This window comes from Sorex fumeus, unplaced genomic scaffold, assembly GCF_029834395.1.
Source record: "Sorex fumeus unplaced genomic scaffold, SorFum_2.1 ptg000047l, whole genome shotgun sequence".
In the NCBI taxonomy this organism is placed as follows: domain Eukaryota; kingdom Metazoa; phylum Chordata; class Mammalia; order Eulipotyphla; family Soricidae; genus Sorex; species Sorex fumeus.
In genome coordinates, this window is record NW_026606104.1 from 27,102,457 (window position 1) to 27,114,172 (window position 11,716).

The 11,716-nt window shown below is 43.7% G+C and overlaps 1 protein-coding gene across 1 annotated transcript in view; it reads right to left on the minus strand.

Annotated features, from left to right (window-relative positions):
• The window catches only part of LHX8 (LIM homeobox 8), a 29,859-nt gene extending 21,173 nt beyond the window's left edge, over nt 1–8,686 (minus strand). The window contains exons 1-5 of the mRNA XM_056123544.1: nt 8,582–8,686; nt 6,614–6,700; nt 6,083–6,244; nt 2,474–2,595; nt 64–284 (exon numbers count right to left, since the gene is read on the minus strand). Of these exons, the coding sequence (XP_055979519.1) occupies nt 64–284; nt 2,474–2,595; nt 6,083–6,244; nt 6,614–6,700; nt 8,582–8,662 (673 nt within the window). The 5' untranslated portion in view covers nt 8,663–8,686. The remainder of the gene's footprint in view (nt 1–63; nt 285–2,473; nt 2,596–6,082; nt 6,245–6,613; nt 6,701–8,581) is intronic.
• Between the last annotated feature and the right edge of the window lie 3,030 nt (nt 8,687–11,716).

Sequence of the window (11,716 nt, forward strand, 5' to 3'; positions counted from 1 at the left end):
ATGAAAAAATTATTTTTATCGCTTTCCCCAAAGATGCAAAAGTGTTTTAAAGTGTCTATTTACCATTTTCCACTTCTCTTTTTAAATTATCCAGCATGCAGTCATAATGCACTCTGCAGAGGACTTTCTCCTCCACCAAAGCAAACTCCTCTCCTGTGGAAAGTTGCCTCTTGCAAGAAAAGCAGGCAAAGCACGCCAAGTGATAGACATTCCCCTTGGCTCTCCGGACCCAGTCAGTAGAATGGATGTGCCTCCCACAACGAGAGCAGCGAGTTCCATACCTTCTACAGTAAATAAAAAGGTTGGGGGGTGAGGGAGGGGGGTAAATATTTAATGTTTGGCAAGATATTCATCAACCCTAAAATTAAATTAACACATTATATTACTCATTGGATTAAACTAAGTATCTAAATCTTTTGAAATTAAAACAGGAATCAATTATTTTCCTAAAAAGTCAATGTGGTAGTAATCAAGACTTGAGATGGAGTCATAATTCAGCCCTGTTTATAAAACAAAGGCTCCCTTTTGTGACTTGAGCTAGAGTGGAAATTTTCTTTTAAAATACATGAAAGATAAGTTTCAATATTCCTCTTGTAACAAATATCAGTGCATTTATAAATGACAGAGCTACTCAAGATACACACACTCTCACACTCTCTAGATTGAAAATCTAGAAGCACAAAAGTATATTGCTAAAGTTATAAATAATGACTTCATAAAACCAAGCTGAGATCACTGGAAATGTTTTAAATATTTTTAAAGTTAAAACACATAAACATTTCAAGTTGTTATTATTTTAAAAAATGAGAACATTGTTCACCTTGTGGGTGAAGATGGAAAGTTCAAAAATGTTTCCTTGGAGAACAAGCGCTTGCATTACTATCCAAAGATTATGGGGTGGGAGTGTTATTCAAAACTAGAGATAAATTCAGGGTAATCAAAATGACATGAAAATATTCCTACTTTCTCCTAATCTAGGTGACAGATGCTCTTTGTCATGTCTCCTATCATAGTCACAGCCTAGCATATCTACAAGTGAGGAGAGTATTATCTATCTGTCTATGTTAATTTTTACATCTTTAACAGTATTGTCAATTTCTCTAAATTAATCTTAATAACTAAGCCCTAACTACATTTTGGAATATTATTCAATATGAACTGTTAAAAACTCCTTAAGAACTAGACTTTCAATAAGACTTTGAAACCAAACCATCCAAAATGCTTTAAGAAACCAATTAAAAATTAAAATTAGCAAATCCTAAGTGAAGAAAATTACTGCAACTTTTAGGAAATGGAGGGCAAAGCTGATGATAAATATATGGTTTTGGTAATTATAAAATTTCGTGACTTGATAAATAAAGGACTCTGGGCCTCGTGAAGTACTTCAACTAAGCTAGCAATTTTATTCAATAACCAAACTCTTGGAAATCAGTTTTTGAAATTGAGTATAAACACGTAAATTAGTATTATATACTTTACTATGTAGCATTAACTTCCCAATTTCACAATGAGCACTTTTCTTCATTTGGAAATGCAAATTAAGAAACATGGTAATTTTTTTTAAAGTCATACTTAGGGATGATTTAATTTTCAGGACAGCTATACACTAAGAATAGAATTATATTCTAGAGGAAACTTTACATCTAAATAATTGCTAAGAGATCACAGAGAAAAAAAGTGATAGTTAATATCTCAGGCAAACATAATTTCATAACACAAAGATCAAATACCAAAGGAAACAACTTTGGGGCAGCATCATTAAACTTGGTATATTTCTGTTAGTGGAAAAATCAGTTCTTTAGAATGATACATGGTTTATCACAGTTTCTAAACTGCTAGTACTCTATCAGTGTACAACTAAATATCATTCTAAAGTAAACTGAAAATGGCACTTTTTGTTTGTTTTGTGTTTGAGCCACAACCAGCATTGCTCAGGGCTTATTCTTGGCTCTGTGTTAAGGGCTCACTCCAAGCAGGGCTCAGAGGGTCATATGTGGTACGAGGGATTAAACCTGGGTCAGTCACATGTAAGGCAAGCACCTAACCCACTGTTCTACCTTCCTGATTTTGACAATAGCATTTTTTATAAAAACAAACAAACATATTACTCCTTTCCTATAGTTATTTCATTTTGCATTACCACTCTCCCCAAACAAGTGTCTTTTTTTCACAATAAGTCATCTTATGCTTCATTAACTTATTGTAGCAGATAGGTTTTTCTGTCTTTAAAATCTAAGGTGTTCATTCCCCAAAGCAGAAGTAATTATTTTTAAATATTTTATACACAAATTCATAAAGCATCCAATTATTCTTATTGTATATTATAAAAAATGTATTAAAAAATATCAAGCACTTTCATTGTGAAATCCTCCAGGCTTCAATAAATAAACTGAACAGGAAAGTCAATTTGCAGATTCTTTTTGAGTAATAATTTCTTGGAATATCTACTCCTCTAAGATATTTCACAGTGTACCTGAAATAGTCAAGTTTGCAGAAAATGTCTTTGTCTTTGATATAACAGCTCGTATGCCTTCCTAAGGAGGTTCTGCAGACACTGCAGGAGAGACACCGAACATGCCAGCACAAGTCATTCACCTGTGAACAAAAATGGGGCAGGATGAGAAGACATTAGAATAACCTACTGCATACGCTAAGTAATTTTAAAAACTGGTCCCTTAATATTTTATAACACATGCTGTAAACATGTTGCATTTAAACAGTGTCATTTTTAGACATGCATTTAGACATCTTTTCTTTTAGACCTGAACCAAATGCTTACTATAGCATATTCTACATTTTGTTTAATTTTCCTTTATACAAAATATTCACTTTTTAAAAAACCTTCTGAAAATGCAATTGTCATCTTTTTCTCACTTTTTAGTTTACTAGGAGCAGAGAAAAATTTGGTCACTTTAAAGTCCTGCATACAGGTATTTTATTTTTCCTTGAATCAAAATCTTTCTTCCATACAACGTGGTAAAGAATTCTCTTATTGATCAAATTAGAAAGTGCGCACCAGTGAAAGTGAAAGTAATAAAAGTAATTATTTATTTTCATAAGGAAGATAGCAAACCACTTTTACTTGCAAAATAAACTTAAAGTAGATTTAATAGTTTAGCAGAATCCTGTGTTCCCTTCTTACACTAATCAAAAATGAAGTAATGAATGAGTCAATAACACAATTTGATTTCCTAAAGAAAAAGGTAAGCCTGAAAAAATAGTTCTAAAAAGGGCACCTGAACACTGTTAATTACATTTTAAGTAATAAGGCATAAAATGTTTTTTATAAATCATAGGACTTTACATTTTATAATTAGGAACATGAAATATTGTCAATTCAGAGAACAAATCATAATTATTCTCACCTTAAGCTTTTGTCACAATGCTGCAAGCATCACAGCTTTAGTTTCAGAAATGGTGTGAAAAGTATAAAACTTGCCTGCAATATAAGCTTCTAAAGTTTGCTCTTGCTGAATGAACAGAGAACATAGCTCTAAGCTTAATTAAATTTCATGCAAAAGAACAGCAAAGAAGCAAAAACATCCATTACAGCCTAATAAATGGGTCTAATGTCTAACATGGGAAAGAAAATCATTGTGAAACATGTCTTTGAGTATATCTCTTCATAAATAAAGACTACTCAATGCCTTTTATCAAATTAGCACCAGTTTTTAAAATACTAAAAAACATATTACCTAAAAAAAGTTGAAGAAAAAATTTTCACTGGCATTGAATTGTAGTTATGTTCCTCTTTCCAAGGTACTAAGTAAATATTGTTTTGGTAAAATTATAAAAGTTTTAAGTTTTTGGGACTTGTTAGAAAGGAATTACATATTTACCATATAATTAACAAAATGTGAAAAACAGCAAAAATACTAAAATATGAAAGTCAATTTAGAATAGAAATACATGAACAATGAATACTGTCCTAGAAATAAAGTATTTTCTTTCCTTTTTTCATAAAATGAGCCCAATTAAGTTAAAAGTTTAGAAGTAAAGATTTCCTTAGGTATGCCACTGCTTAGGGGCTTTAATGCTTACATATTACGAAGACGGGGGTGTTTGTATTTTATTTTGTTTTTTTCAAGCACGGGTAGATTTCAGTCTTCAGGGTAAAGTAGTGGCCATCCTGTAATTCTCTTAAATCGGAGAAAGCCAAGAATCATCAAGCCAAAAGAATCACACAAACAGGACACTAGAGTAGTCTGGACAGGAGATACGTCTAATTCCTTGCACTTTTTTGTTCTAACTCCATTTTACTTCCCTTACAAGGTGATATTTTTCTATATTAAACTCTCAAGTCTTCAAATACTATACTAGCTTAGAAATCTCTATTTATTAACTTTTAACAATGTATCAAATTGAATTCAAACTCATCTGGAAGACTCAAAATGAAAAAAGTAAACTCAAGAGATACTAAATCCAATCATATAATACCAAGTTTATGTACATAATAAAGAATAAAATAAGATTTCATGTAGAAGATGATTGTGAACACTCTAGTCCAGTTATGAAGGAAAACAGCATGTAACTTATACAGATCATTTAGATATTGTATACCTTACAAATACATATTAACATAAAAAGATAACTAGAGACTAGTTTATCAGAGGATGTTTTAAGAATCACTTCATAAGGTTTTTATTTATATCCTCTCTACTGTAAAGTGGTAGATTTTGTAATTCTATTCAGTAACATTCTTAAAGATTATGCTTATGGAGAGAGCTCATTAAAAATGAATTGGCTTTATCCAAATGATAGCTTTGTAATATCAAAAAAAGATCCAGGCCCATAAACACAGAAAAGAGACTCTTCAGAGCACAAATTCAAAGAGAAAGTCTTTAAAGTCTTGGCTATATTTAGGAATCAACAACAGTTAAGATTTTTACTGTTTGCTTATTAATGTTACCACCAAAACTTCTTGCAGTCCTTTATCTGGATTGGATCTATATAGGGCACCCTACCAGTTTACAGATGCAATTTCTATCTTGAAGTAGATATTTAAAGCATCTCACTAAGTTGCTTTTTGACATCACAGGCTTCATAATTAATCCTTTTTAAAAACTGGTGGTGGGGATTGTAGGGAGGATACAGAAAATGAATCCGCTTGCTACTAATTCAGTGTAGGAGAGATCATTATTTTAAATAGTGGTTTTTAAAAGCTATTGAAGTTGAAAGCCCATAGTATTAGCATTAAGACACATGGGACCACGATCCTGCATGCAATGACATGGATAACTAAGGCCTGCCAGATTTTTACTCCAAATTCCCCCAACAGTATTTTGAGAAAGAAGTAAAACAAATTAAGACAGACAGTCAACTCTCAAACCACCACTTGAAGAACTTCATTCCAGACATTTTCCTTTCTCTTTCCTCATTTGGTCTAACTTTACGTTCAATTCCATCCTCCGCCCCCCTGCTCTGGAGATGACATTCAAACAGACAAACAAACAAACAAAAACATTGGATGACCTTTAAATATTAAACCTCGATAAGAGGAAAAGTTGTTGAGAACAGATTTTATGTCAATACATCCAACTTTTATTTTGGAAAAATCTTGGGTCACTGCAAATAAACATAAGAAAACTTTTTTGGGAGGGGGCGTGGGGGGGGAGAGAGAAGACAGTAACTTTTTACAGTGGTTTTGACCAAAGGAGACCGGGAAGTGGGGAATTTTAAGGTTTTTGATCCTGAAACCTTCACAAGTAGGCGAACTTAAAGGGTGAAATGGGAGGTGGTGGGACCTAACTCCGGACTCATAAAAAATCAGGCAGAACAGTTTCAAAAAGGGTAAGAGTTCTCCCACTTCCATTACCCTCAGGTTCCTCCGGGATATCTGCATTCCCAGACCACCACGTGCCGCACACCAGCTATTTTGCAACAATGCGGGGACTCTAAATTTGCTTTCTTCTCTCCTTCTTTCCCAGCCCTGGAGTTGCGCTCGCCCGAGCTGTTGCGGAGAGAAATCCAGCAGACGCCTCGAGCGAGGAGTTGGGAGAAAAAGCTTGAGAAGGCAGGGGCCATGCCAGGAATTAACTTTTCTCTTACCCCCCAGCTCCCAGGGTCACCGACTCCGCCCTACCTTGAGAAGGTACTTGTCCACGATCTCCAGGCCGCAGCTGTTGCACACACACTTGCCAGGCGGGCAGACGGAGCCCGAGGCCATGGACCGGGGCGAGGACGACGGGGACAGCGGGGCCGAGGAGGAGCACGAGTCCTCGTCCCCTGCTCCCTCGGGGCTCACCTGCAGGAAGCCGCAAGGCGCGGTCGCTGGCAGTTCTAGACCCCTCCTCCTCTCCCGGGCCAACCGGACGCAGGTCTAGTTCCACATCGCCCAGCTCTTCCCCGGGACCAAGCTCCCGCCACCCACCCGCCAGGACAGCCAGCCCCTGACGTCGAGGGCTCCCGGCGTCCCGCAGCCCAGCGACCCGCAGAGGGTCAGGTCCCACCTCCCACCCCCAGCTCCATCCCGGACCCCGAGTCTCCCTCCCGAAATTCCCCCGAGACTGGGAACCCGAAGAGTCCGAGAGTGTGGCGGGGTCAGCGACCCGGCGTCCAGGGCCTCCTCCCGCACCGTCGGGGCCACCCGCACCCGGGGGCCTCCCCCACTCACCAATCCCTCTTCCCCGGCGCCTTTGCGAGTCCTCCCGGCCGCCAGGGCTGCAGTTCTCCCGCACTCGTCCGACATGAGCCCCTGACACTGCGGGGTGGGTGGGCGCGGGGGAAAGCAAGGGAGGAACTGAGCACGAGTTCGGAGCTCGAGCGCCCGAGCCGCGGCGGCTTAATGAAGGCCCCCGGCGCGCCGGCCGCGCGTGCAGCCTGCAGGGCGCCGGGCCCGGGCGCGCAGCCTCCGTCGCGGGCTCCCGGCGGCGACCGCGGCGCAGCCCCCGGAGCGTGGCGAGCGGCCACCCGAGCGCCGAGGGCTCGCCCGGAGCGCTGCGGCGCTCTTGGGGCTCCGGGTCCCCAGAGCTCACCGGAGCACGTTGGTTCTCCGCCCCCCTGCCGGGGGCAACAAGTTAATAACAATCATCCCGGCACAAAGCATTTTCTTTCTAGACGTCAATCACCGCGGAGCCGGGATCACCCAGCTAAAGGGGGTGCTCGGGGGAGGAGGGCGGGGGAGGGAAGTGGAGAGCGAGAGAAGAAAAGAGGATTGAGGAGGGGGTGGGGGGAGCAACTTGATTTCTTTAATAACCTCAATTAAAAGAGCAAGACACACATATATTTTTTAAAAGGAGGCTTTTTGAATTGGATAGCCCGAAAGGTGAAGAGGTTTAATCGGATACTTGAAAGCTAATTACTGCGGGATTTAAGAAGCCTGGTGTTTGTTCTGATGACAATTTGAATGAAAATGCTTCAGATTAAACCGAGCCAGCAGCTCTTTCGTAAACTTAGGGCAATTAGAGCCGCGAATGATTTACACTCTTTTCTTTAAGGTGTAAATTGCCACTTACTGCTCAGTAAGTCAACATTTGAGCTACTAAAGGATCGTTTTTAACCAGCGCAAAAAGCGGGTCGAATAATGGAAAATAGCCAGCTGAATTTAATTTGTGCTATTAAGGAAACTCACCCAAACCTCAGTCAAAACGTTTTAAAGCAACAACGCGCGTTACTCGAGTGTTTCCAAAGCCTTCGCTGGCATTTTGTTTCCTAAAGGAAAACGCAGTCTCTCCGGGCTTTTTCCACCTTCGCTTACGAAATCTCTAATGCGGGGGGAATGAGGGGTCCCCCACCCCTAGGGACCCCCACCTCCGTGACTTTCACCTCTCCCTTTCTTTGGCAGCACCTCGCAAGATTCGGTCCAACCCGGGATGGATGTGAGGGGTCCCTCCACCCTCTGCAGGTACCCTCGGAGTGGAGGTGGGTATTCCCTAGAAGCAGACCCAGTGCCGCAGCACCGAGGCCGCTTCTTGGCAGACGCAAAGAGTCCAAGTAGAAAAGCGCGGCTCTTGCGAGCTGTCTCCCAGTAAGCAGGCGTTGCAGGGGGGGGGGGGAAAGGAGCGGGAGAGAGTTTTGAGTCCCGCTGCCGAGGATTTCCCCGTGTAGAACGCTGGACCTGCACAGATCCAGCCTCCAGAGTGAAGGACTAGCCTGTGCCACCCACACCCCCCGCCGATTCGCGCGCCCTGGGCTCTGCTTCTTTTCTTCCCGTTATTTTTTAGGAGTAAAACAGCCGTGCGGGCGACACGCCCGAGGCCTTCCCGAGCCGTCTGCTCCTCTACTCGGCCCGTGGAGCGCGCGGCAGCGCCTCCCTTGGGTTCCCCCGCCCCGACTCGCTCTTCCCGACCTCCACGAGGAACACGCGTGGCAAATAAAACAAAAGCACGACTCACATGGACCCGAGAGCGCCTTAGGCTGGAGGCTTCGCGTCCCAAATGGCACTCTCCATGCCTCGGGTTAAGTGAGCTTGTGCAGAGGGGAGGCAATGATTACCGACTAACGCCAACTACGTAATGGTTTAAAAAAAAATCGCCAGGTCTGAAGATGAGGCAGTGCCAGGTAAACTTCGGAACCTCGTCTAGGCTCCCCAAACCGCTCGCGTTTCGAGAGAAGCACGGCTCCGCCTTTCTGGTTTGCTCACCTTCTCCGGGGGTACTACCAGCTCCGGCACGTCCTTTTCTTCTAGTTTACACACAAACATCTGATCGCTTTTCCAATACATGGCACTGCCAGGGCTGCTCTCACATCCCAGCTCCCGAGGGTCAGAGGCGGCGGGTGTGTGCCCAGCTCCCCCGCCCCCGCCCCCAGGCTTTAGTGACAGCGGACACCAGCGAGGATGAAAGCCACACGCGCGTCTCGGTCCGCAGAGGCCGCTGTGGCCGTGCCCACTCTGCTGCACAGTTCTCAGGATCCGTCTCCCAACTCCACTGAGTTCTGTCCCTCCAGGAGGAGGAGAGAAAAAGTTTTGTTTTCCAGAGGGTGGAACCTTACATAAAGGGAGGGAAGGGGTGTGGGGAAAGTCTTTTCCTGGAGGAATAGCCTCACCTCCTGAAGGAAAACCCGCCTTCTCTACACGCTAAGATCTTTATCAGGACAAGCCAACTTCAGATTTAGTTATTAAAGAGGATGGGGGGAGGGGAGAGAGAGACGAAGCTGGGAATGGCCTGTTAACTTTTGACTTACACACACGCAAAACACAAAACTGCTCTCTGCGTTTGTCGTGGCTTTTTAATTCTTACTCGCCAACCAAAACTTAAACAAAGATTCAGGTTACATCTCTTTCTGCTGCAAGCAAAAGAGGAAGCTGAGGTCTGTGTGACTCCAAAGTTTTAGTCCTTCTCCGGAGTCGCGCAGCCCCTTGGGTCTAAGCAGAGGGAATTCCGGCACCACTTTCTGGCAGCCTGAGGGCTGACTTATCTGGTGGTTCTCAGTCCCTTTGCAAAAATTTTCTCATTAAGATAAAGAAAGAACATCTGAGCAGCATCTAGACGTAAAATCCAGGCTGCAAGAAAGTCAAAAGTACGTTGGCAATAGCTCCGCTGTTTCTTACCATCCTAGAAAAATAATCTAAGTTCTAGAGACCAACAGCTATTGCCCCTAATGTTGGCTTCGGGTTTGTTGGGGAGTGGGGGCTATCCAGAATTCTGTAGTTTTAATTAGGATCACAGGGTGTATTTGTTTAAATCGCCTCATTGTGGTATACAGTATACTTCTTTAGTGTGTGAAGAGGAATTCGGTGAGAAAAATAATAGTTTTTACTCCCAATTTTCCCTTGGGGGGGAAAAAAGCCCAAAGCGAAGCAAACTTCTGACATATAAGAAATAAAAGAAAATCTGGGTGGCTGTCATTCTAGAATCGTGTGACATTGTATAAATATGCATGTGTATATGATTGTTTCCTTGTCTTATTTGTCTAGAAAGAAAAGATTCCACGATGAGCCCCTGCAAGAAACTGAGATGAAGCAACGACTGCAAATTTACTTTTTCTCAATGACATTTTCCTCATAAATGCGGGAGTTCCTAAAATGTTTTTCTTACGCCATTGTTTTCCTTTTAGCGCAGTTGCATACACGGGGTGAATATTAACCACCCCATGCAGGTCTTTGGAAGATGGCGCTAAAATTTACTGGGGGTGGGGGTGGGTGAGGGGTGGAGGAAAAAGGGGCTCCACGGTTAACCTGTGCCCTTTTACAAACTGAATGCTTGGGGTGGGCCGGCTTCTCAAAAAGCTGACCTGTGCCTTGAGAGGAAAAGATTTGCGTTTTACATCTACTGCAAAACTTTAAGTCTTTGAAGAGAAATCCACATAATGCATTTTCCATGAAATAGCACAGGTCTCAAGATGATTCTCCCGAAATCGAGCAAAAGAAAGTCGTGCAGAGAGTTGGCTCTATCAAGGATCAGGTCGAATATAGAGCAGGATTGAAGAGGAAGCAAAAATTAAGATCCAGTTGGGAGATTTAGTTACAGTTTCTATTTGGTGAAGTCTGCAAAACGAATCTGGGGGTACTGCTTGGCTACTATCCGGGAGAGTTAATCGCGTGGGTCATTTAGAGATCCCGAGAACGCTGGAGCTGTTTGGGGAAGTAGGGCGGGGGCGCGGGCGTTTATGCGGTCTTTCCACCCACTCTCGCCTAATCAGGCGGCTCTCAATCAGGTCTTCAAAATACTAATCTTGATCTAAGAGCTCCTATCTCTGCATAAGTGGAGGAAATGATTCATTTTTAGAAGCTGCTGGGCTGGGGGGAAGAATGGTCGTCAAACATAAGAAGATCTAAGACTGGTCTGGCGTTCGCTTTATTCCTGGCGCCCGGCCGGACGCGGACTTTTCCCCTTGGTGTAATAGCGCGCACCCAGCCTAGATCTATAGGCCTCCCCGCGGTGAGTCCATTTCTGCGACCCAGGTGGCGTAAACCGTTGGTTTGGGGAGGGGTTCTTGTGTGGAAGTGGGAGAAGGGCGACCCGGAGGTACGTGCTTTAAATATTCGGGCTGAGAGCATCCCGCCCATCGGGGCCCAACGACCTCCTGACCCCTCGCTCAGTGGCGATCCTGTCCCAAGGTCGCTACCGCACTGTGACCCGCTTCTAGGGACTCGAGTCACACCCTCCTCCGCCCGAGCTCCTGGAAGGAAAAGTTCGCCTGCTGTTTTGCAGATTTACCTCTTCCAACGTTAGACGCTGTGCTAAAAATCAGAAAAGCTCCTTTTGTCTTCCTAATGAGGGGTCTTAGCTCTAACTCCAATTGAAATCACTTTCTAGCTGAGCGGGAACAGACCCCAACACCGTCGTGAGAGGGTCTACAGGTGGGAGAGGACTCCCCATGTTGAGGATTTGCAGTTTCTAGACGGTCACCTCTGGGTGAATGAAATGAACAGACAGCAAGGGGACCACCACCCCCCACCCTGGACAGCGGGACGCTTTGAAAGTCGGTGGGAAGGAATGCTAGACCGACTTGGGGCAGTCCCCTATCTGCGGCCGGGCGAGTCTGGGGGCGCTGGGTGTGTCTCCCCGAAAGCCCGTGGGTATGCGGGAAGAGGTTTGGGTCCCGTCGAGTCGTGATTGGAGGTCCGGGGCTGGAGAACAGGAATACCAACCCGCCCTGACTCCCACCGCGTCCACTCACCGCGAAGAGCCGCCTAATTGGGCTGCGGAGCCGCTGAGAAATTTGTAATCGCCTAATAAGCCTTCCACCTCGATAATTCTTATCAAAAGGCATAAAACTGATATTTTCACACTCGGCTGGCGCCACAGGCACCGTTTATAAACATCCTTCATCA